The following is a 23,114-nucleotide window of genomic DNA, read 5'->3' on the forward strand; positions in this document are numbered from 1 at the left end:
GGCCGTCGTCCCCCTCCACAAACTGGCTTAGATTCTAGCCCACTTGTTGTGCCCTTTCTAACGCCAGCTCCCCTCGAGAGGCACGCGCACGGATTCTGTACCCTGGCGGCTTCCTGGGCGAGCTGCAGACAGGCGAGGAAGTCGCTCTGGGCCCCGAGAAGAATGACCTTCTCGAAGACGCACTCCTGCACCTGGGCGATCATCAGGCGCACCAGCATGTTGAGAGAGGCTGCGCTCATGTCCAGGCTGGGGGCGTTGGAGAAGTTCTCCTTCAGGTAGTTGAAGGCACCTGCAAGAGGGGGAGGAGAGAAAGAGCAACATCCCCGAAGTGAGATGGAAGGGCTGGATTCGCTCTTCTGCTAAGCGCTCAGCACGGGTAAAGGCTGTAGCTCCAGTCCAAAGACCCAGGAGCAAAAAGGATGCCAATTCTGAAACTGTGCCCTAAACGTTTCTGACATACCTGCAGCTGCCAAGATGGGGCTGCCCCTCTTAGAACCACAAGTAACCAAACAATTAAACTCCTGTGTTGCAAACAATATATCAGTCATATCCAAGGCAACACGATGACCAAGTACAAGAATGCAATATCAATATAAACTCTTTATATAATCTATACAGAGCACTGAACAGTATGAAATATATGAAATGCACTCTCTGCAAAACCAAATAAACAGAAAGTCTCTGGAAGTCACAAAATATGCACTCTTGATGGATTCTCTTGAAAACATAGAACCAAATGAATGTCTTATAAGTCTCTGAAAGTCTTTGTAGGCTATGCAAATCTCTGAAAGAGTGAATATTCACTACGTCTGTTTGCGACTACTTCGGCAGCGTTGGACGTCATAAAAAAAAGCTTTACGGCTTGTTTTCACCAGGTAAGAATCTGACCCATTGCTTCTTTCAGAGACTTACATAGTCTACAAAGACTTTCAGAGACAACAGGATACCTGATGCATTGTAATACTTATTTCCACTATCGGCAAATGTTAACCTCCACTATTCCCCCCAAAAAGAAAAGGAAGATTGACCACCAGACCTCAGCTCAATTTGTGTCAAGGGTCGTAAAGACTTAATAGGTTTTCCTTCTGATTGTGCCACAAATAGCGATAGCCCAGCAGTGGGAAAAACGGGCAGAAAAATCCACAGATCTATGGTTTAATGCTGTGTGGCATGTGGCTGTATCAGAAAGACTTAGCTGCCACAGAAGGGCTGTATGGGCAACTTTAGAAAAAGACACATTTTGACATAGTATGACATTCATTTATTTCTGGAAGAGATTTCCCCTTGCTCGCCACCCAAAGAGATCTTTGGAGATGCTATCCAAGTATCTGATTTGTCTAAAGCCGAAATAAGGGCACTCCTGTAATTTTCACTCATGCCAAGTATGCAACCATTTAATGTTTATTCATTGATAAAACAGTATATATATTTGAAGTGGAAGAGGGGTGGTAGAGAATCTGACGTACCAGACGCCTTCTGGAAAGCCTCGATGGCGCAGTCCACGCCTTGCAAGGTGGTACGGTCCTGCCGAGCACCGATCTGGGTGTGCAGGGCGCCGATATTGAAAAGCACGCTCCCTTTTTCGAAGGCCAAGGCCCGCTGGTGGGAAGGCACGCCCGTTAAGGAGTCATACCTAGAAGCAGGGAGACGAGGAACTCTGTGAAACTGGAGAGGTTTGGGCAGGAATAGCAACCTGGGCACCTTCGGGTGTTGCCAGACTACAACTCCCATCATCCCTGAACGATCCTGGCAGCAGGGGTTGATGGGAGTTGGAGTCCAGCTACCTTTGGAGAGCCACAGCCCTCCCCCCAGCAAAAATGTTGGGTGGGACTGGAACAAAGGAGATGTAATACAGGGCTTCTCTGGGTGACACTTTATTCCGCATTCATCCTGATTTGCTTGCACAATGCTTATGCAACTGTCTGACTACATCCTGCCTCTATTACAATTTTGTTATGATTTGGCTATGCAGTGTTTATTCATCCTGATTTGCTAGTGCCTCTGCTCCCAATCTAACACGGCTCGTTGCTTTTCCCAGTAACCTTCCTAACCACACAAACACACAAATTGTGTGTGTGTGTGTGTATTTGTTGAATCAGTGCTCGTTTTTTTGAGAAAAAGAGGTGCCGGAGCTCACCATGAACGCCTCCTTTGTTCTCTTACACAGTCGTATCTTGGAAGCCGAACAGAATCCGTTCCGGAAGTCCGTTCAACTTCCAAAACATTCACAAACCAAAGACGGCTTCTGATTCTGATCCTGCAGCCAATCAGAAGCCGCAGAAGCCCCGCCAGACGTTCAGGATCCAAAGAACGTTCACAAACTGGAACACTCACTTCCGGGTTTGCGGCATTCGGGAGCCAAAACATCCGAGGACCAAGGCGTTTGGGATCCAAAGTACTATGAACCCAGTAACCTTTGCTGTTATCTGCTCATTTTGATCTGATAGAAGAAAGGACATTGTGGCAGTGGTTGAGCGCCCTGGGATGGTTAGTACGAGTTGGATGATGATCTCGTTCCTCAGGTCTTTGTAGAGAGCACAAGACAGGAGGACGTGGGCCGCTGTTTTGGTGCTACCATCTCCACAGGGGCAAAGGCGTTTCTCAGGCGGAATCTTCAGTAGAAGTATGGACTTGGCAAAGAACTCTTAACTTCTGGCTCTGCCTAAACTTAAATCCCTAGTACAGTGGTACCTCTGGTTGCGAACGGGATCCGTTCCGGAGGCCCGTTCGCAACCTGAGCAGAACGCAACCTGCATCTGTGTGTTCACGGGTTGCGATTCACCACTTCTACGCATGCGCAAGTGGCAAAACCTGGAAGTAACCCTTTCGTGTACTTCCGGGTCGCCGCAGGACGTAACCTGAAAGAACGTAACATGAAGCGGACGTAACATGAGGTACCACTGTACTTCAAGACTTCCATAAAAGTGCCTGGCTTAAAACCGTCTATCAAAACCTTCACTCTTGTGGCCCATCCCCACAACACCTACTCACTAATGGCCCCACTAAAGCAAACAGTCTAACTGGTCAACGTCTAAAAGATATCGAGCATCAGAACAACCTGGCCACTATAAGGAAATTCTGCCCTTGGTGTGTTCATTTTCCACCTCTCCATTTTGATTCTCTGGCCCCATATCTGCATAAACCTATTATCCCAAAATACAGACGTGCTTTCACACTTGAACCATAGAATTGTAGGGTTGGAATGTCGCCGTCCCCCCACAAGGGTCATCTAATGCAAACCCCTGCAATGCAGGAATCTCAGCTAAAGCATCCAGGACAGAGGGGCTTCCAATCTCTACTCAAACACCTCCAAGGAAGGAGAGCCCACAACCCCCCAAAGGAGTCCGTACAAACAGCTCTTACCCTCCCCCCAAATCCCGATGGACAGTCTTGCGGCATTAGATAACTGACTCTTGCTGCTTTGAGACGAAACACTAGCAGTACTGAATAATAAAGTATGCTGATCATACAGACAAACACCTGTTGTTTGCCTTCAACCTTAATATTCCTTGGAGTTTTAAAGCAGAGGTTGGACGGCCACTCGCCAGGGAATCTTTGGCTGCGGTTCCTACACTGCAGGTGGGAGCGGGGTTGGAATAGAGGACCTTTGGGTGCCCCTTCAAGCTGCACGATTTTATGATTCTAGGAGCTCGGATCACGTTTCTAAGCACGGGGGCCCTGTTCCCAAGGCAATCGCTGCAGGGGGATTTGGCTGGGCCGGAGCAGGCTTGCCCACCCCCGGCCAGGTTTTCCCCGCCCACTCAGCAAGACCAGGGGAGGCCCGACTGACCAGTGGAAGAAAATCCCCAGGTTCTTGTTGGGAGGGAAGAAGCGGTTGTCCAGGAAGTACAGCTGGCTGTAGTATTCCATGAGTAGCTCCAGGCCGGCCTCGTTCCGGCTGGGGGTGCGCATGGCCTGGAAAGAAGGGGAAAGGAGAGGAGAGAGAGAGAGAGAGAGAGAGAGAGAGAGAGAGAGAGAGAGAGAGAGAGAGAGATGGTCAGTGCAGGCAGTACTAAGCTAAGTGAAGCCACGGTCTGACTCGGAGCAAGGCAGCTGCCTACATACATATCAGATCCATGAGGACCAGAGCCTTGCTTTTTATACAGTGGTGCCTCGCAAGATGAAATTAATCCGTTCTGTGAGGCTCTTCGTATAGCGGTTTTTTCGTCTTGCGAAGCAAGCCCATTGACAGCTTAGCGGATTAGCGCTACAGCTGTCAAGCGGCTTCCAGCGATCAGCTGTTAAGCGGCTTATCAGTGGAACAGCTGATAAGCGGCTTAGCGGCTTAAGAAAAGGGCGAAAAAAGCGAAAAAAACCTGCGGGGGGATGCAAGATTTTTTTTGTCTTGCGAAGCAACCCCATAGGGAAATTCGTTTTGCGAAGCACCTCCAAAACGGAAAACCCTTTCGTCTAGCAGGTTTTTCGTCTTGCGAGGCGTTCGTCTTGCGGGGCACCACTGTATTGCTGGGGGGGGCCATGAGGTCATAAATACACTCTTCACTGGCTGAGGGATAAGCAGCTGATCGTAGAATCCCAAGCAGGTAGTAACAAGAATGTAGTCGTTTTCCCACAGCGACGCCATTTTTGCGAGGGTTCACGTCACATGCGTGAGCTTGTGCCCAACCAAACAGCAACCCTGCAAGGCAGGGAGTTCAGGGATAATTTTTGAAAGATAATTTCCTAAGTTGTGTGTCATTGCCTCTCAATTTGTATTGCGTATGCTCTTGGACCCGGGTGCAAGGCAGGCAGGTGCAGACGAGGGCTGGGCAATATCGGCTTTCCAGCATGGCAGTATATCAACCAGACAAACATCGCGGTCTTGCAATATACCGTGAAATGGAAAACACAAGGTGCTGTGGCCTCAAGCCTGCAAACTGCCAGGTGAAATTGCTGCAGCTCTAACCGCGGGAGCAGAGGCCATTTTACCCCCCAACCTAGCGGGCTGGGACAACGTAGCTTGTTTGTACGGCTCAGCTGGGGCGCGGGAGGGCTCCCCCATCCCCAACAGAGCCATCGCTGGGCTGGGGGATCCTTTAACTGCTCAACTGAGGGAAGCGGCAACCACACACTCCTCAGCCGAGAAGTTAAAAGATGCAGAGGGAGGAACAAGCTGTGTCAGCGCCTCCCACTTTAGCTTTCTTCTTCCTCTGCGCAGTACAGTGGAACCTCTACTTATGGACATAATCCATTCCGGTGGTCCGTCCGCTGGTCGAAACAGACGCTAGAAGAGGCGTATTGTGCGCGTGCGCGGTCGGCAGCAGTGTGCTTCAGCGCATGCGCGGAAGCCGCTTCCACGCATATCGCAGCAAACGTGGTGTTTACTTCCGGGTTTGCCATGGACGCAACTTCCGCGAGACGAGGCATATGTAAGCTGAGGTTCCACTGTATGAGGGCAGACTGGGATGGCGGTTTCACTCAGCGACGAATCACTTGTGAAACTGCCACCGCTCTCAAGTCCCTCTGCTAGAAACACTGAATGGAGGAAGTCGCTAGCAGAGGGACTCAGGAGCGGCGGCAGCTTCACCAGCGATACATCTCTGAGTGAAGCTGGCATCACAGTCTGCTCCTCATACCCGTCCTGGGCGATATATTGATATATCACCCAGGCCTAGTGTAGACAAAGTCAAGGATGCGGCAGTAAACACCTCCGTTTGGGATTCATCCTAATAATAATAATTTTATTATTTATACCCTGGCCATCTGGCTGGGTTTCCACAGCTACTCTGGGCAGCTCCCAGCAGAATATTAAAAACACGATAAAACATCAGACATTAAAAACTTCCCTAAACAGGGCTGCCTTTAGAAAAGTCAGATAATTGTTTATTTCCTTGACATCTGATGGGAGGGCGTTCCACAGGGCGGGCGCCACCACTGAGAAGGCCCTCTGCCTGGTTCCCTGCAACCTCGCTGTGAGGGAACCGCCAGAAGGCCCTTGGCGCTGGACCTCTGGGGGCTGAATGATGGGGGTGGAGACACTCCTTCAGGTATACGGGACCGAGGCCGTTTAGGGCTTTGAAGTTCAGCACCAACACTTTGAACTGTGCTTGGAAATGTACTGGGAGCCTAAGGACATTCAGGGACCCAGAGCACAGCAGGCTATTTCTCGAGAGCAAAGCTGCACTCACCTGCCGCAGCTCCACGAGGTCTTTGATCTCGCTTTCGTACAAGGCACCGTCCTCGCCATAGTGTTCCCAGATCATCTCCTGGGAAGGCAGGAACAGAAAACAAGAGAAGGTTGCTTTGGCAGCTGCTGATCTTCCTAAACACAGTTTCTATACTGATCCCATATATTTCCACCCTTAAGAAAGTAAGAGGACCCTCCTGGATCAGGCCGATGGCCCATTAATAATAATAATAATAATAATAATAATAATAATAATAATAATAATAATAATAATAATTTATTATTTATACCCTGCCCATCTGGCTGGGTTTCCCCAGCCACTCTGGGCGGCTTCCAACAAAATATTAAAATACAATGGTCTGTTAAACATTAAAAGCTTTCCTAAACAGGGCTGCCTTCAGATGTCTTCTAAAAGTCTGGTAAATAAATAGATACCCATTTTGGGAAACCTGCAAGCAGGTTTCGCACACAAGGGCAACTCTTCCTTCCTGTGGTTTCCAAAAACCGGGATTCAGAAAAATCGCTGCCTCAGACCCTGGAGGCAGAACATAACCACAGTGGCTAGGACCCATCGATAGCCGTCTCGTCCTCCACAAATTTGCCTGATCCTCTTTTAAAGCCATCAAAATCATCACTGCCTCCCGTGGGAGTGAATTTCACAATATGCTATGCGTAGAATTTTGCTTGCTAAATGCCACCCGCCTCCACAAAACAGCGACAAATTAACCTTGATCTAGCCTACTGCACAAACGCAAGGTTTAAATCCACTGTGTTTTGCCTCAGAATCCCGTGCAGCGGCCTGGCTGAAAAAGCTGCCCTGCCCCGATGAGCATGCATGCACAAGAAGGAGTCTCCAGACAGGGGGACCCTGGGCTTCTTAAGAAGTGTGAGCCCCCCAAAACCAATGTCCCTGTGCTTAACTCTCCGAAAAAAAGGGACGCGAGTGGCGCTGTGGGTTAAACCACAGAGCCTAGGACTTGCCAATCAGATGGGTTGGGTATAAAACTCAGCCAGATGGGCGGGGTATAAATAATAAATTATTATATATAATGATACCTTCAGGGGTTCTGCCCAGTCCAGCTCCTTGGTCTCTTTGAGCCCCAGCGGGACCATGGGAACGCTGATGGAGTCACTGGGAGAGAGAAAGAGATCACAGGTCAGGGGCAAGACATTTGCTAGGATGGAAGTGCCATTTTTTGCCACTTGCAATTCCTAACTTTTTCCCATCTTGAATCCAGTTTCCCCCATTTCTTTTTTTTTTATAATAATTTTTTTAAAGATCATTTTTTAAAAAATTGTTAAATCATTTTTATTAATTTTCCAATAAAAAACATCCAATTAACATATCAAATCATAATCCAATTAAAAAAAGAAAAAAAAGATCAAATTATCTTCTAAATTGTAATTATTAATTTTTGGACTTTTCATAGTCTGGACCTTGAAGTGTATCTCCAAATCTCAATCCTGCCGCTCGTCGTTATTTCCATATTTCCACATCTCTAACACTCTAAACTTCTTCTTTTTTATAATAATTTTTATTAAGTTTTACATTTTGCAATTTTTTAAAAAAAAAACCTTATGAAAAACTTTCTTTTTAAAATGTCATTTGAATACACCCCATACAAAAAGAAAATATGAAGATACACAAATATTCATCACCTCCTAACAACTAAAGAAGAAGAAAATAAAAATAAAAAACAACACCAATACATTAAATATTACCCACAATACATTTAACATAAAAATGACTTTTTCCTATATAGCTGACTACCCATCTACTGCTTACTTCTATTTCTCATCCATTTTTCATAAGGTTTTAGGACAAATTACATAAGAACTAGGGCTGCCATACGTCCGGATTTTTCCAGACACAGCTGGGAAATGGGCTTGATGGGTAGGATTCGAACCCATGGCTTCAAGTTACAAGAAAGCAGATTCAGACTAAATATTTTGGGGAAAACCTTCTGACAGTAAGAGCTGTTTGACCGTGGAACGGTCTCTTCCGGGACTTTTGTGGACTCTCTTTCCTTGGAGGTTTTTAAGCAGAGGTTGGGTGACTACCTGCCAATGATTCTTTGGCTGTGATCCCTGAGGGCTAGTAATAATAATAATAATAATAATTTATTATTTATACCCCGCCCATCTGGCTGAGTTTCCCCAGCCACTCTGGGCGGCTCCCAATCAGTGTTAAAAACAGTACAGCATTACATATTAAAAACTTCCCTGAACAGGGCTGCCTTAAGATGTTTTCTGAATGTCAGGTAATTCTTTATCTCTTTGACATCTGATGGGAGGGCGTTCCACAGGGCGGGCGCCACTACCGAGAAGGCCCTCTGTCTGGTTCCCTGTAGCCTCACTTCTCGCAATGACGGAACCGCCAGAAGGCCCTCGGCACTGGATCTCAGTGTCCGGGCTGAACGATGGGGGTGGAGACGCTCCTTCAGGTATACAGGACCGAGGCCGTTTAGGGCTTTAAAGGTCAGCACCAACACTTTGAATCGTGCTCGGAAACGTACTGGGAGCCAGTGCAGATCTCTCAGAACCGGTGTTATGTGGTCCTGGCGGCCACTCCCAGTCACCAGTCTAGCTGCCGCATTCTGGATTAATTGCAGTTTCCGGGTCACCTTCAAAGGTAGCCCCACGTAGAGCGCGTTGCAGTAGTCCAAGCGTGAGATAACTAGAGCATGCACCACTCTGGCGAGACAGTCCGCGGGGAGGTAGGGTCTTAGCCTGCGTACCAGGTGGAGCTGGCAGACAGCTGCCCTGGACACAGAGTTAACCTGCACCTCCATGGACAGCTGTGAGTCCAAAATGACTCCCAGGCTGCGCACCTGGTCCTTCAGGGGCACAGTTACCCCATTCAGGACCAGGGAATCCTCCACACCTGCCCGCCTCCTGTCCCCCAAAAACAGTACTTCTGTCTTGTCAGGATTCAACCTCAATCTGTTAGCCGCCATCCAACCTCCAACCGCCTCCAGGCACTCACACAGGACCTTCACCGCCTTCACTGGTTCTGATTTAAAGGAGAGGTAGAGCTGGGTGTCATCTGCATACTGATGAACACCCAGTCCAAACCCCCTGATGATCTCTCCCAGCGGCTTCATATAGATATTAAAAAGCATGGGGGAGAGGACAGAACCCTGAGGCACCCCACAAGTGAGAGCCCAGGGGTCTGAACACTCACCCCCCACCACCACTTTCTGGACACGGCCCAGGAGGAAGGAGCGGAACCACTGTATGACAGTGCCCCCAGCTCCCAGCCCCTCTAGACGGTCCAGAAGGATGTTATGGTCGATGGTGTCAAAGGCCGCTGAGAGATCCAGCAGAACTAGGAAACAGCTCTCACCTTTGTCCCTAGCCCGCCGGAGATCATCAACCAGCGCGACCAAGGCAGTTTCAGTCCCATGGTGAGGCCTGAATCCCGATTGGAAGGGATCCAAATGGTCCGTTTCCTCCAGGTGTGCTTGGAGTTGTTCAGCAACCACCCGCTCAATCACCTTGCCCAAGAATGGCAGATTTGAGACTGGGCGATAGTTGGCCAAATTGGCCGGGTCTAAAGATGTTTTTTTAAGAAGCGGTTTAATGACCGCCTCTTTCAGCGGGTCTGGGAAGGCTCCCTCACAGAGGGAAGCATTCACCACCCCGCAGAGCCCATCGCCCAGCGCTTCCCGGCTCGCTTTTATCAGCCAGGATGGGCAAGGATCAAGGAGACAGGTGGTCGGTTTCACTCGTCCAAGCAGCCTGTCCACATCCTCGGAGGTAACAGATTGGAATTGATCCCATATAACAGGACCAGACAGAACTCTAGCACTCTCCCGCCCTGGCCCTGCTCCCACGGTGGAGTCTACCTCCTTCTGAATCTGAGCGATTTTATCTGCAAAAAACTTTGCAAAAGCATTGCAGGAGATCTTGGGGTCCCTAGCAGGCCCCGGTGGTACAGGTGGTTCCGATAAACTGCGAACCACCTGAAAAAGTCTCCTGCTGCTGTTTTCTGCAGATGCAATGGAGGCGGCGAAGAAGGCCCTCTTCGCCGTCGCCATTGCCACTTGGTAGGCTCGACGTTGAGCTCTAACCCGTGTCCGGTCTGATTCAGAATGAGTTTTCCGCCACCGGCGCTCTAGCCGTCTCAACGATTGTTTCATCACCCTCAGCTCCGGGGAAAACCACGGGGCTGTCCGGGCTCCATGCAATCGGAGAGGGCGCTTCGGAGCCAGACAGTCAATTGCCCTGGTTAACTCCGCATTCCAGCGGGCCACCAGGGAATCAGCTGAAAGGCCATCAACTTGGGTTAAAGCATCCCCTACCACTCTCTGGAAGCCAATTGGATCCATTAAGTGGCGGGGGCGGACCATCCGAATCGGTCCCACCTCCCTGCGGAGGGGAAGGGTTGCGGAGAAGTCCAGTTGCACCAGGAAGTGATCTGACCATGGCACTTCTTTTGTTTCGCTTTTAGTTAATGTCAGATCACCAACATCCGTAGAGGTAAACACCAAGTCTAAGGCATGTCCGTGGCTATGAGTTGGGCCAGACTTATTCAGGGACAGCCCCATGGAGGCCATGCTTTCCACGAAGTCCCGAGTGGCTCCTTGTAAGGTCGTGTCGGCATGGATGTTAAAATCCCCCAGGACAACCAAGCTAGGTGTCTCCAGGAGCATATCCGCCACGACCTGAAGCAGCTCGGGCAGGGAATCCTTGGTGCAGCGGGGAGGTCGGTACGCCAGTAGGAATCCTGTACTGCCCCTATTGCCCAACTTCCAGAACATGCACTCAGAAAACTGGGTCTTCCCAATAGGACGCCTGGTGCAGACTAATGACTTCCTAAAAATCACTGCAACCCCCCCTCCCCGCCCACATGACCTGGGTTGCTGTGCGTAAGAGAAACCTGGTGGGCAAGCAGCGGCAAGGACAGGCCCATCTGCTTCATCCAACCAGGTCTCTGTCACACATGCCAGGTCAAATCCTCTATCCACAATCAGGTCGTGGATGGCAGTGGTTTTATTCATCATTGACCTGGCATTGCACAGCAACACTTTCAGGTCATGTGGGTTTCCCTTGCTGATTACTGTATCCTTCCGGTCAGGACCAGACCTGGAGGCAGGGATAGTCCTCAAACAACGACTAAACCTGCCTCCTCGGTAATGACATGGTCTGGTCTTAGCATAACTCCTCCTCCTGCCCGTGATCACTGAGATCGGGTGCCCCAATACATCCCCCCCTGTGGAACCTGCCCCAACCAATCTATTGGCTGAGGCCCACTCCCAGGCAGCCATGACCCCTCCCCTTAAAAGGCAAAATACAAACTATATAATAATTTAACAGAATAATAATAATAATAAAACAAAACAGAACAAAACAAAACAAAAAAGCAAGGAACAATACTGCTGACTCAGTGCTTATCCCACCCCAAGCAAAAATAAAATAATGAAATAATATAATATTCTAAAAAACAACAACCACCATTTAAAATGCTGCAAATTAAAAGCGATTAAAACATTTAAAACCATTTTGTCCATTGCTGCCGGTAGCTGCTCAGGCTTCTAAACTGTAGTGGTAGTGCAGGCCCCGCCCCCTAGGCCGGATGGAGTTGGCAGGAGAGGGAGCGGTCCTCCCAACACTCACGCAAGCAGCAGCAGCAGCAGTCGTGTCCCGGAAGCCTCTCTCAGGCCTCTTATGCTGTTATGAGGCTAGATGACCCTCAGGACCCTCCCACAACTCCAAAGTAAATGCAATTATTTACACCTTGGCGTCAGCTCAGGTTTGATACTGCAATTGTTCAGTGGCTTGTTAGAGTACCATTTCTATTTTCTGTTGCTGCGTAATGGAATACAGATTTACTGAATGAATAAGGAGCCCAGGATGCTGAGAAAACGTAGTAAACTTTCCCCTCTCACAGGGTGAAAAAAAAAGAGAGCTCCTCTTGCAGATCTTAAATAGAGACCTCAGACTGAAGAGGCAGAAGAGGAAGTGCTGGGTGATAAATCAAAGAGGGAGTATAATTCAAGCTTGAAACGTTTGACTCAGCATCAGGGAGGGTCATCCCTTTCTGCAAGCCTAAAAATGAAGAAAAAGAGCTTTGCAGAGGCAAAGGACCAGCCCTTAAGATGAGGAAATTGGAGCAGCGATTCTTTCAAAGTAATTAAGTTCCTTTAAACCACACACACCCATGCAAAGGACTAGCTTTTTTAAAATAATAATTGTAATAAAGCCAGCAATGAATTTTTCTAAAAAGCAAAACCAGCTTTGCAAATAGCAAGGGACTAAGTGGAAGATGCAGGCAGAACCTCCAGGTTTCCATAGCTTCCTGGGTGGTCTCATTTATTTATTACAGTCATATTCCACATTTTTCTCCAAGGAGCTCAAGGTGATGTATAATAATAATAATAATAATAATAATAATAATAATAATAATTTATTTATACCCCGCCCATCTGGCTGAGTTTGCCCAGCCACTCTGGGCAGCTTCCAATCAAGTGTTAAAATCAATACAGCGTAAAATATTAAAAACTTCCCTAAACAGGGCTGCCTTCAGATGTCTTTTAAAGAGAAGATAGCTGCTTATTTCCTTCACATCTGAAGGGAGGGCGTTCCACAGGGCGGGTGCCACTACCGAGAAGGCCCTCTGTCTGGTTCCCTGTAATCTCACTTCTCGCAGGGAGGGAACCACCAGAAGGCCCTCGGCGCTGGACCTCAGTGTCCGGGCAGAATGATGGGGGTGGAGACGCTCCTTCAGGTATACTGGACCGAGGCCGTTTAGGGCTTTCAAGGTCAGCACCAACACTTTGAATTGTGCTCAGAAACATACTGGGAGCCAATGTAGGTCTTTCAAGACTGGTGTTATGTGGTCTCAGCGGCTGCTCCCAGTCACCAGTCTAGCTGCCGCATTCTGGATTAATTGCAGTTTCCGAGTCACCTTCAAAGGTAGCCCCACGTAGAGCACATTGCAGTAGTCCAAGCAGGAGATAACCAGAGCATGCACCACTCTGGCCAGACAGTCCACGTGCAGGTAGGGTCTCATCCTGCGTACCAGATGGAGCTGGTAGACAGCTGCCCTGGACACAGAATTGACCTGCGCCTCCATGGACAGCTGTGAGTCCAGAATGATTCCCAGGCTGCGCACCTGGTCCTTCAGGGGCATAGTTGCCCCATTCAGGACCAGGGAGTCCTCCACACCTGCCCACCTCCTGTCCCCCAAAAACACACTTCTGTCTTGTCAGGATTCAACCTCAATCTGTTAGCCGCCATCCATCCTCCAAATGGGCTCTGGTTCCAAATTTAGGGGGCAATTGCTGCCACCTGCCACCCCCCCCCTTACCTGTCATTCTGGTAGACATCCATGCAGCTGTTCAGCTCCTCCAATTCCTCCTTTAATAGTTGCAGGTTGGAGTTGACGTAACTGAGTTCTAAGGCAACCGTTTCCTTTACTTTGTGGTTATTGGTGGCCCTAAGAAAAACAAAGGAGGAAGAAAACGTCACCTTATTCATCCTACTTGTTTCACACCTATCTGCAAAGGGGCTAACCTTGCAGAGCTGCTGCCAGTCCGTGTAGACAATATTGAGTTAAATGGACTAATGGTCTGATTCAGCATGAGGCAGCTTCCTATTATTACCACCATTATTATTAATAATAATTTATTACCCGCCTTCCACCTTAAGGTCCCAATAAGGGTTACAGCATTAAAAGCAACTTAAAGCAACTTGCAGCCCTAACAATAAGGTGTCCTAAAAACTTGAATTTCTGGCGCCAAAGTCCAGGATAAAGAAGTGCATCCTCAGCGTTCACCAAAAGCTGTGCACCACAGAGGGGCCACCACAGAGAAGGCCCCGTCTCTCTGAGATGCCACCACCCCGAAGTCTCTGAGGGCAGAGGAGCTACCATTCACCAAAAGCTGCGTACCACAGAGGGGCCACCACAGAGAAGGCCCCGTCTCTCTGCCAATCTCGGCACCCGAGAGGATCTGTAAGAGGGAGTCTTTCAGATATTTGGGGCCCAAGTCATTTAGGGCTTCAAACACCAATGTGAGCACTTTGAACTGGGCCCGGAAGCAAACCGGCGACCAGAGCAGCTGTTTTAAAAAAGGGGTTGCGCGAGATCTACTAGAAGGGAATCCCAGATGATAATCTGCCTGCTGCATTTTGGAGCAACTCAATTTTCCAAGTTGCCTCCAAGGGCAGCCCCACAGAGACCATGTTGTAGTAATCTAACCTGGAGAGCACAGAGCACACACACTCTTTTTCCCACTACACTGCCCTGGGCATTCACACAGGTCTCAGCTAGATGCAAAGATACAACTTTATTCGCATTAGCCAATGACCATAGCAACATTAAAACATTACAGTATATGCAGAAAAGGAAATTTGACTCGCTTTTTCCATACAAAGGGTGGCAAACATATACCATCAGCCTTAGAAGTCTCCCAAACTAAATCCCAAGAGCAGCTACTATACGGGGCTCAGATTTGGACCTTAGCACTTTGGAAGCTGTTCAATCAAAGTTTCTAAGGCAGATTTTTTCTGTACCGCCGTGCGTCCCAAATGCATCGTTGAGACTGGACACAAGTCTCCCTTCAGTAGAAGTACGGGCTTGGCAAAGAACTCTTAACTTCTGGCTCCGCCTAAACTCAAATCCCCCTGGTTTACTATCCCTAGTACTTCAAGACTCCCATAAAAGTGCCTGGCTTAAAACCGTCTATCAAAAACTTCACTCTTGTGGCCCATCCCCACAACACCTACTCACTATGGGCCCCACTAAAGCAAACTCCCTGCTTATTTAACTTATATACAGAATTCATCATGCAAAATGCTGGGCTGGATGAATCCCTAGCCGGAATTAAGATTGCCGGAAGAAATATCAACAACCTCAGATATGCAGATGACACAACCTTGACGACAGAAAGTGAGGAGGAATTAAAGAACCTTTTAATGAGAGTGAAAGAGGAGAGCGCAAAATATGGTCTGAAGCTCAATATCAAAAAAACGAAGATCATGGCCACTGGTCCCATCACCTCCTGGCAAATAGAAGGGGAAGAAATGGAGGCAGTGAGAGATTTTACTTTCTTGGGCTCCATGATCACCGCAGATGGTGACAGCAGTCACGAAATTAAAAGACACCTGCTTCTTGGGAGGAAGGCAATGACAAACCTAGACAGCATCTTAAAAAGCAGAGACATCACCTTGCCAACAAAGGTCCGTATAGTTAAAGCTATGGTTTTCCTAGTAGTGATGTATGGAAGTGAGAGTTGGACCATAAAGAAGGCTGATCGCCAAAGAATTGATGCTTTTGAATTATGGTGCTGGAGGAGACTCTTGAGAGTCCCATGGACTGCAAGAAGATCAAACCTCTCCATTCTGAAGGAAATCAGCCCTGAGTGCTCCCTGGAAGGACAGATCCTGAAGCTGAGGCTCCAAGACTTTGGCCACCTCATGAGAAGAGAAGACTCCCTGGAAAAGACCCTGATGTTGGGGAAAATGGAGGGCACAAGGAGAAGGGGACGACAGAGGACGAGATGGTGGGGACAATGTTCTCGAAGCTACCAGCATGAGTTTGACCAAACTGCAGGAGGCAGTGGAAGACAGGAGTGCCTGGCGTGCTGTGGTCCAGGGGGTCACGAAGAGTCGGACATGACTAAACAACGACAACAACAATACAAACAGGTCTCAGCTAGCTTGGGCCCCGAAAGACAGAGGAACAAAGTCCTTTTGGATCCGGCTCTGCAGCCCAGCATTCCCTCCCCTTGTGATTCATGGAAACTGCTATTTCCAAGGCAAAGCAGCTCCAACACTGCAGATAACATCAGAGACCTATTCCATCACTCCCTGGTGCAAAGTGCCATGGGGAGGGTCCCTGCCGCAGCTCTGGAGGAGTTTGGGGTTGGTGACCCAGAAGATGCCTCTCAGCTCCCAGGACATCCGGTGTTTTGCTCCTCAATTATTTCCCAAAGCTGACGCAGAGCCTCCTGTGCATTCTTCCAAATCTAGCAGGGCGGCAGGGTTAAGCAGCCCAGACTCCCACACTCCCGGCAATCTGCTTCGGCTTTCGATTCCTTGCTTGAGAAAAGGAGCGTGCAAGCAATTTGCCCCTTGCGTGGCTGGCCGGCCTCCTTCGCTGCTGAGCTTGGCTTGCAAGACTCACGTCCTGCTAACCCAGCAAGTTTTATGTTGCCTTGAGGAAGCCAAAGCCAGGAAAGGCGAAAGCCTCTCAACTGTTTTATTTTTATTTTTAAAAACCATGTTCCTAGGGGATCTGTCAATACAAAAGCATGTTTTCCAACATCTTTCCCGGTTCCGCTTAAAACTGCTCCTTCCAACCACTGATTCTCCATTTAAACACAGGCACAAAAATCTCCAAACCTGCACGATGAACTGCTGCCCATCTGTGATGGAAGTTCTCCACAAACAACCATCAGCATTTCAGAGTGAATTATTCCAAATAAACACATTGTTATGCAATCTTGCCTTACAGACATGTTTTTGTAAGCCAACTCGTAAAAATAATAATATTTTATTTATACCCTACCCTACCCATCTGGATGGGTTGCCTGAGCCACTCTGGGCAGCTTCCAACATACGTAAAAATAATAATCAAACATCAAACATTAATAGAAAGAATCTAAGAAAAAGTCACAATAATTATTATCGTGTTTTTAATATTCTGTTGGGAGCCACCCAGAATGGCTGGGGAAACCCAGCCAGATGGGCAGGGTATAAAGAAATTATTATTATTATTATTATTAAATAAACAAGTTACAGGTAGGTAGCCGTGTTGGTCTGCCGTAGTTGAAACAAACAAACAACCAACATTCCTTCCAGAAGCAAATTAGAGACCAACTAAGTTTTGGAGGCAGTGAGAGATTTTACTTTTTTGGGCTCCATGATCACTGCAGATGGTGACAGCAGTCACAAAATTAAAAGACGCCTGCTCCTGGGGAGAAAGGCAATGGCAAACCTAGACGGCATCTTAAAAAGCAGAGACATCACCTTGCCAACAAAGGTCTGCATAGTTAAAGCTATGGTTTTTCCAGGAGAGATGTATGGAAGTGAGAGCTGGACCATAAAGAAGGCTGATCGCCGAAGAATTGATGCTTTTGAATTATGGTGCTGGAGGAGACTCTTGAGAGTCCCGTGAACTGCAAGAAGGGGAAGACAGAGGATGAGATGGTGGGACAGTGCTCTCGAAGCTACAAACATGAGCCTGACCAAACTGCGGGAGGCGGTGGAAGACAGGAGTGTCTGGCGTGCTCTGGTCCATGGGCTCACGAAGAGTCGGACACGACTAAACAACTAAACAACAACAAAGTTTGTTATTGGTATGAGCTTTCGTGTGCATGCACACTTCTTCATGCATGCACACGAAAGCTCATACCAATAACAAACTTAGTTGGTCTCTAAGGTGCTACTGGAAGGAATTTTGTTTGTTTGTTTTAAAATAAACAACTTATATCAAATAAATCAATATTCAGTAATCCACTAGAATTCAACAGTAAACAGTAACAGAAATGCAACTTCTTCAGTGATTTTAATCAATGCCTTTTTCTGCACATTTTGTCCCAGTAAACACATTTTGCATTACTCGTCTAGATAGCAGAATTGCAAAATTCAAAGGAAGTGTGGGTTTCAGTGGATGGCTGTGTCTTGGAATCTGCACGTTCAGTTTGCTTTGAAGTGACAACTGCACGGAGTTTCTTCCCCGTCTGTTACCTGACTTGCACTTCTGCAGCTGCTGCAATCTTCCCTCCCTTGCCCCGGCTCACCTGTCAACCCCTGACCTCTCCAAAGGCTGCTGTGGAGGTCAGAACCAGTCTGGGAAGCTGCTGAGTCACTTCTGTGCTCCGTGAATCACGTCCCAACCCTGTCACAGCTCATATGATGCTAGTTTTGCCTTCCAAACACAGAATCCAAGCCGAACTTTCTGGGCACAGATCAGAACGTCCTGGAAGGGTTCAGGGGTGTGTGACTGGCTGGCTAGAACACTGAAGAGGAACCAACCCACGCTGCAACATTTTGTTGCAGTTGCAGCTTGCAATGTTTAACGAATGCATTTATCAAACTTTTTTTTTCCTGGGTGGCCTTTCACCCCTAAAGGAAAGGGAGCCGGTGTAAGCTTCCAGGTCATGTGGTCAGCATGACTAAGCTGCTTCTGGCGAACCAGAGCAGCGCACGGAAACACCGTTTACCTTCCTACCGGAGCGGTACCTACTTATTTACTTGCACTTTGACGTGCTTTCGAACTGCTAGGTTGGCAGGAGCTAGGTTGGCAGGGGTGTGTGACTGGCTGGCTGGCTAAAACTCTGAACAGGAACCAACCCACGCTGCAACACTTTGTTGCAGTTGCAGCTTGCAGTGTTTAATGGATGCATTTATCAAACATTTTTTTTCTGGGCGGCCTTTCACCCCTAAAGGAAAGTCACCAGTGAGGCAGTTTCAGGAAGTAGTATCTCAAAGCAGGGGTTTGGTTCAAAGGGTTCTATTCAAGAACGAAAACATGCTTCCCCAAACCCCGGGAACTGCTCTGTGTTTGCAGATTAAGAGCATGCTCAGCACTCCCAGAGCCCATGTGCAAGGCGGAGAGCTTAAATGCTCTTTCCACACCTAGTATCCCAGGCAAAACTAGCATGGAAAGAGCTTTTAAGCTTCCTGCTTAAAATTGGATATACATTTCCGAAAAACCAATAAAATAAAACCTATGTACAGCAACAGTGTTTTGTGTTGTGTAGGCTCCTATGATGTAAGTCATGGGCCCCGCCTGCTAGCCTGCTCCCTAAAATATCACTGGTTTGCTCCTTTCTATATATAGGGTGCCTACATTCTGCATGGACTGGTTGCAGGGCAACATGTACAAATGGCTTTAGATACCTATTAGGTCCATAAATTACCATATAGCATATAAAAAGGTAAAGGGACTCCTGACTGTTAGGTCTAGTCGCGGACAACTCTGGGGTCGCGGCGCTCATCTCGCTTTATTGGCCTAGGGAGCTGGCGTACAGCTTCCAGGTCATGTGACCTGCATGACTAAGTTGTTTCTAGAGCAGCGCACGGAAACGCCGTTTACCTTCCCACTGGAGCGGTACCTATTTATCTACTTGCACTTTGATGTGCTTTCAAACTGCTAGATTGGCAGGAGCAGGGACTGAGCAATGGGAGCTCACCCTGTCGCGGGGATTCGAACAGCTGACCTTCTCATTGGCAAGTCCTAGGCTCTGTGGTTTAACCCACAGCGCCACCCGCGTCCCTAATAAAACCTTAGGTTTACCAAAACACTTTGGAACACTGCGCCCGGCTTTCTGCATCATGGCAAAAGGTGCAGTGAGTCCTTGGGAAGCCCACGCCCCCCCCTTTTGATTATTATTTATTAAATTTGCATACCACCCTTCATCCGTAGGTCTCAGGGCAGTTCACAGAGTTAAGTTTCTAGCCCTCAACGTCTTGCAGATACACCCGACGATGGAAAGGGGAAAACAACCAGATGGAGACGAAGAACAACTAACCTGAAGAGGTTCTCTGCCCCTGCCCGCATCCTCATCTCCTTGTTGATCTGCTGGTTGATTCGCGCCCGGCGGTGCTGCAATTTGCTGCGCTGAGTCTGCGCCAACGGATCGCAGCCCTGTTGCAGAAAGAGGAGGATAAACATTGCTTAGCACAGAGGGACTTCGATGAAAGGTCCCAGCTTCCATTCCTGGCATCTCCAGGCAGAAGGAGACAGCGGTGGCCTAGTGGTTAGAGCAGGGTTTCCCAAACTTGGGTCTCCAGCTGTTTTTTGGACTACAACTCCCATCATACCTAGCTAGCAGGACCAGTGGCCATGGAATGATGGGAATTGTAGTCCAAAGACAGCTGGAGACCCAAGTTTGTGAAACACAGGGTTCAAGTGCTGGGCTAGGACCTGGGAGAGAGAGCAGGGTTCGAATTCCCCACTCAGCCATGAAGAGAGAGATAAAACTTTATTCGCATTAGCCAATGGCCATAGCAACAGTAAAACATTACAGTATACGCGGAAAAGGAAATTTGATATAAGAGCACCATTTAAAGTCCTGAATCAGCAGTCGGTTAGTGGCCCTTATTCTGATTGTCCCTGCCATGAACTAAGCAACATTTGCTGTTATCTGCTCGTTTTGATCTGATAGAAGGAAGCACGCTGTGGCAGTGGTTGAGCGCCCTGGGATGGTTAATACGAGTGGGGTGATTATTTCGTTCCTCAGGTCTTTGTAGAGAGTGCAAGACAGGAGAACGTGTGCCGCTGTTTTGGTGCTACCATCTCCACAGGTGCAAAGACATTTCTCAGGTGGGATCTTTTGGAATCGACCCTCAAGTACTGCAGATGGCAAAACATCCAGTGTACGTCTGTATTTGGGGATAATAAGTATGTGCAGATATGGGGCCAGAGAATCAAAATGGAGAGGTGGCAACTGAACACACCAAGGGCAGAATTTCCTTATAGTGGCCAGGTTGTTCTGATGCTCAATATCTTTTAGACGTTGACCAATTAGCCTGTTTCCTTTAGTAGGGCCCATAGTGAGTAGGTGTTGTGGGGATAGGCCACAAGAGTGAAGTTTTGGCTAGACGGTTTTAAGCCAGGCACTTTTACGGGAGTCTTGAAGTACTAGGGATAGTAAACCGGGGGGATTTGAGTTTAGGCGGAGCCAGAAGTTAAGAGTTCTTTGCCAAGTCTGTACATCTACTGAAGGGAGACTTGCCTCCAGTCGCAATGATGCGTTTGGGACGCATGGCAAAACAGAAAAAATCTGCCTTAGAAACTTTGATTGAACAGCTTCCAAAGTGCTAAGGTGGTTACCAGCTTGCTGAGCAAGCTTGGAGCAGCTGGTCCCTGTCTCTCAGCCTAACCTACCTCACAAGGTTGTTGTTATGCCTGGCCCACAACACCTTTGATAAAGGCTGTTCTCCAATTCGAGCGCTCGCAGGCCAGTGTTTCCCAGTTGTCGGTGGTTATACTACATTTTTTTTAGATAAGAAGGGATCTGCTGGATCAGAGCAAAAGTCCGTCAAGTTCAGCATCCTGGATCTTGCAATGGCTAACCAGATCCCCTCAAGATGCCCCCAGACAGATGGCAAGTGTCCTTTCCTGCTGGGCGATGCCCCCTCTGCACCCATGGAGAGTTGTGGTCAATGATGGCTTCGGATTTACACTGGAAGTTGTAGCCACTTTGTGATTCCAACCTTTCCCTATATATGGGGAGACAGGAAAGTTGCTTCCATCTGTTGGACTCCCAGCTCCCACCAACCCCAGGCATCACGGCCAATGCTCAGCTGGAGTCCCAAAACAGCCAGGCGGCCAAGGAAGCCAGTGTGGTGTAGTGGTTAAGAGCGGTGGACTCGTAATCTGGTGAACCGGGTTCGCTTCCTCGCTCCTCCACATGCAGCTGCTGGGTGACCTTGGGCCAGTCACACTACTCTGAAGTCTCTTAGCCCCACTCACCTCACAGAGTGTTTGTTGTGGGGGAGGAAGGGAAAGGAGAATGTTAGCCCCTTTGAGACTCCTTCGGGTAGTGATAAAGCCGGATAGCAAATCCAAACTCTTCTCTTCTTCTTATGCCTGATACATTTGCCCTGGAATAGGGGCAGGGAACATTTGGCCTGCCAGATGCTGCTGAACTACAACTCCCATCAGCGCTGGCAAGCAGTGGTTGGGGGTGATGGGAGCTGTAGTGCAGCTATACCAGGAGTGCCAAAGGATTCCCCACACCAGCTCTTCAGCAAAGAGCTGAGACTGACTGCCCCAAGCATGACTTTCCTGGAAGGAGAGCAGCTTCCTGATTGATTTTAGAATGAATTGATTTTAGAACAGATTGTGATTTTATGTAAACTGTGTTACTTTTACTATTGTTAGCCACTCTGATCTGGGGAGGGCGGGATATAAATAATTATTATTATTATTATTATTGATAAAATTCAGAGCAGGGAAACTGTGTGTGCCACTTGAGCTCCTTGGAGCAACAGCAGGGATAAAAATGCAATAATTAAGGGACAGGAATCCCCCTATGTGGGGATAGAGACAGTGGTACCCCTTTTGCGATATGGGGGTGAACTTGGCGTCCTTTTGATCCTTTCCTGCTCCGATTCTATGGTCCCCCCCTGCACAATCGCTGCAATTTCACAGACCATCGCTTCAGCGTTTTCATTTCTTGACTATTTAAAAATCAATTTGTTTTGCGCTTACAGTCCTCTGGCTTGCTGCTTATTAATTTGTCCTAATGTTAAGTGTGATCTTTAATCTTTCTGGGGCTTTCTACACTGCCCGGAAAACTCCTGTCCATGGGCCCCTGACGAATGCAAATGAATAAATAAATGAAGTGTGAAATGAAGAGACCAAATACCGTATTTTTTGCTCTATAAGACTCACTTTTTCCCTCCTAAAAAGTAAGGGGAAATGTGTGTGCGTCTTATGGAGCGAATGCAGGCTGTGCAGCTATTCCAGAAACCAGAACAGCAAGAGGGATCGCTGCTTTCGCCGCGCAGCGATCCCTCTTGTTGTTCTGGCTTCTGAGATTCAGAATTTTTTTTTCTTGTTTTCCTCCTCCGAAAACTAGGTGCGTCTTATGGTCTGGTGCATCTTATAGAGCAAAAAATACGGTAACTTTCCAGTGGAGATGGAGACATAGAGACAGGTTTGCTCTGTGCTGGACTGTGGGGCTCTCTTGGAAAGTCTAAGGCGAAGCAACAGAATAATAACAAAAATTTTAAAATAATAATATTTATATTGTGCCCATCTGACTGGCTTGTCCCAGCCTCTCTGGGCCTCTTCCAACATAATAAAAACTCAGCAAACGTCAACCATTGAAAACTTCCTGATACAGAGCTGCCTTCAGATGTCTGGGGACGCTGATACTTTGAGCTCCTCCATCATGTGCTCAGATGTGAAATTAAAACCATATATCCAAAAAAAACCTTCCCCATATATCCTGGCTAAGTGCCGTTGCGAGTAACGTAACATTTCAATAACTTGGAGAATCTGACCAGAGTTGAAAATGGGCAGAAAAGG

General features: G+C 48.0%; 1 protein-coding gene across 1 annotated transcript in view; it reads right to left on the reverse strand.

Annotated features, from left to right (window-relative positions):
• The window catches only part of RHPN1 (rhophilin Rho GTPase binding protein 1), a 61,929-nt gene that overhangs the window by 21,451 nt on the left and 17,364 nt on the right, over positions 1–23,114 (reverse strand). The window contains exons 2-8 of the mRNA XM_081918807.1: positions 19,606–19,721; positions 13,437–13,565; positions 7,181–7,256; positions 6,126–6,203; positions 3,791–3,915; positions 1,467–1,633; positions 102–289 (exon numbers count right to left, since the gene is read on the reverse strand). Coding sequence (XP_081774933.1) covers positions 102–289; positions 1,467–1,633; positions 3,791–3,915; positions 6,126–6,203; positions 7,181–7,256; positions 13,437–13,565; positions 19,606–19,721 — 879 coding nt within the window. The remainder of the gene's footprint in view (positions 1–101; positions 290–1,466; positions 1,634–3,790; positions 3,916–6,125; positions 6,204–7,180; positions 7,257–13,436; positions 13,566–19,605; positions 19,722–23,114) is intronic.

This window comes from Podarcis melisellensis, assembly GCF_964234715.1.
Source record: "Podarcis melisellensis genome assembly, chromosome: 7".
Classification (NCBI taxonomy): Eukaryota; Metazoa; Chordata; class Lepidosauria; order Squamata; family Lacertidae; genus Podarcis; species Podarcis melisellensis.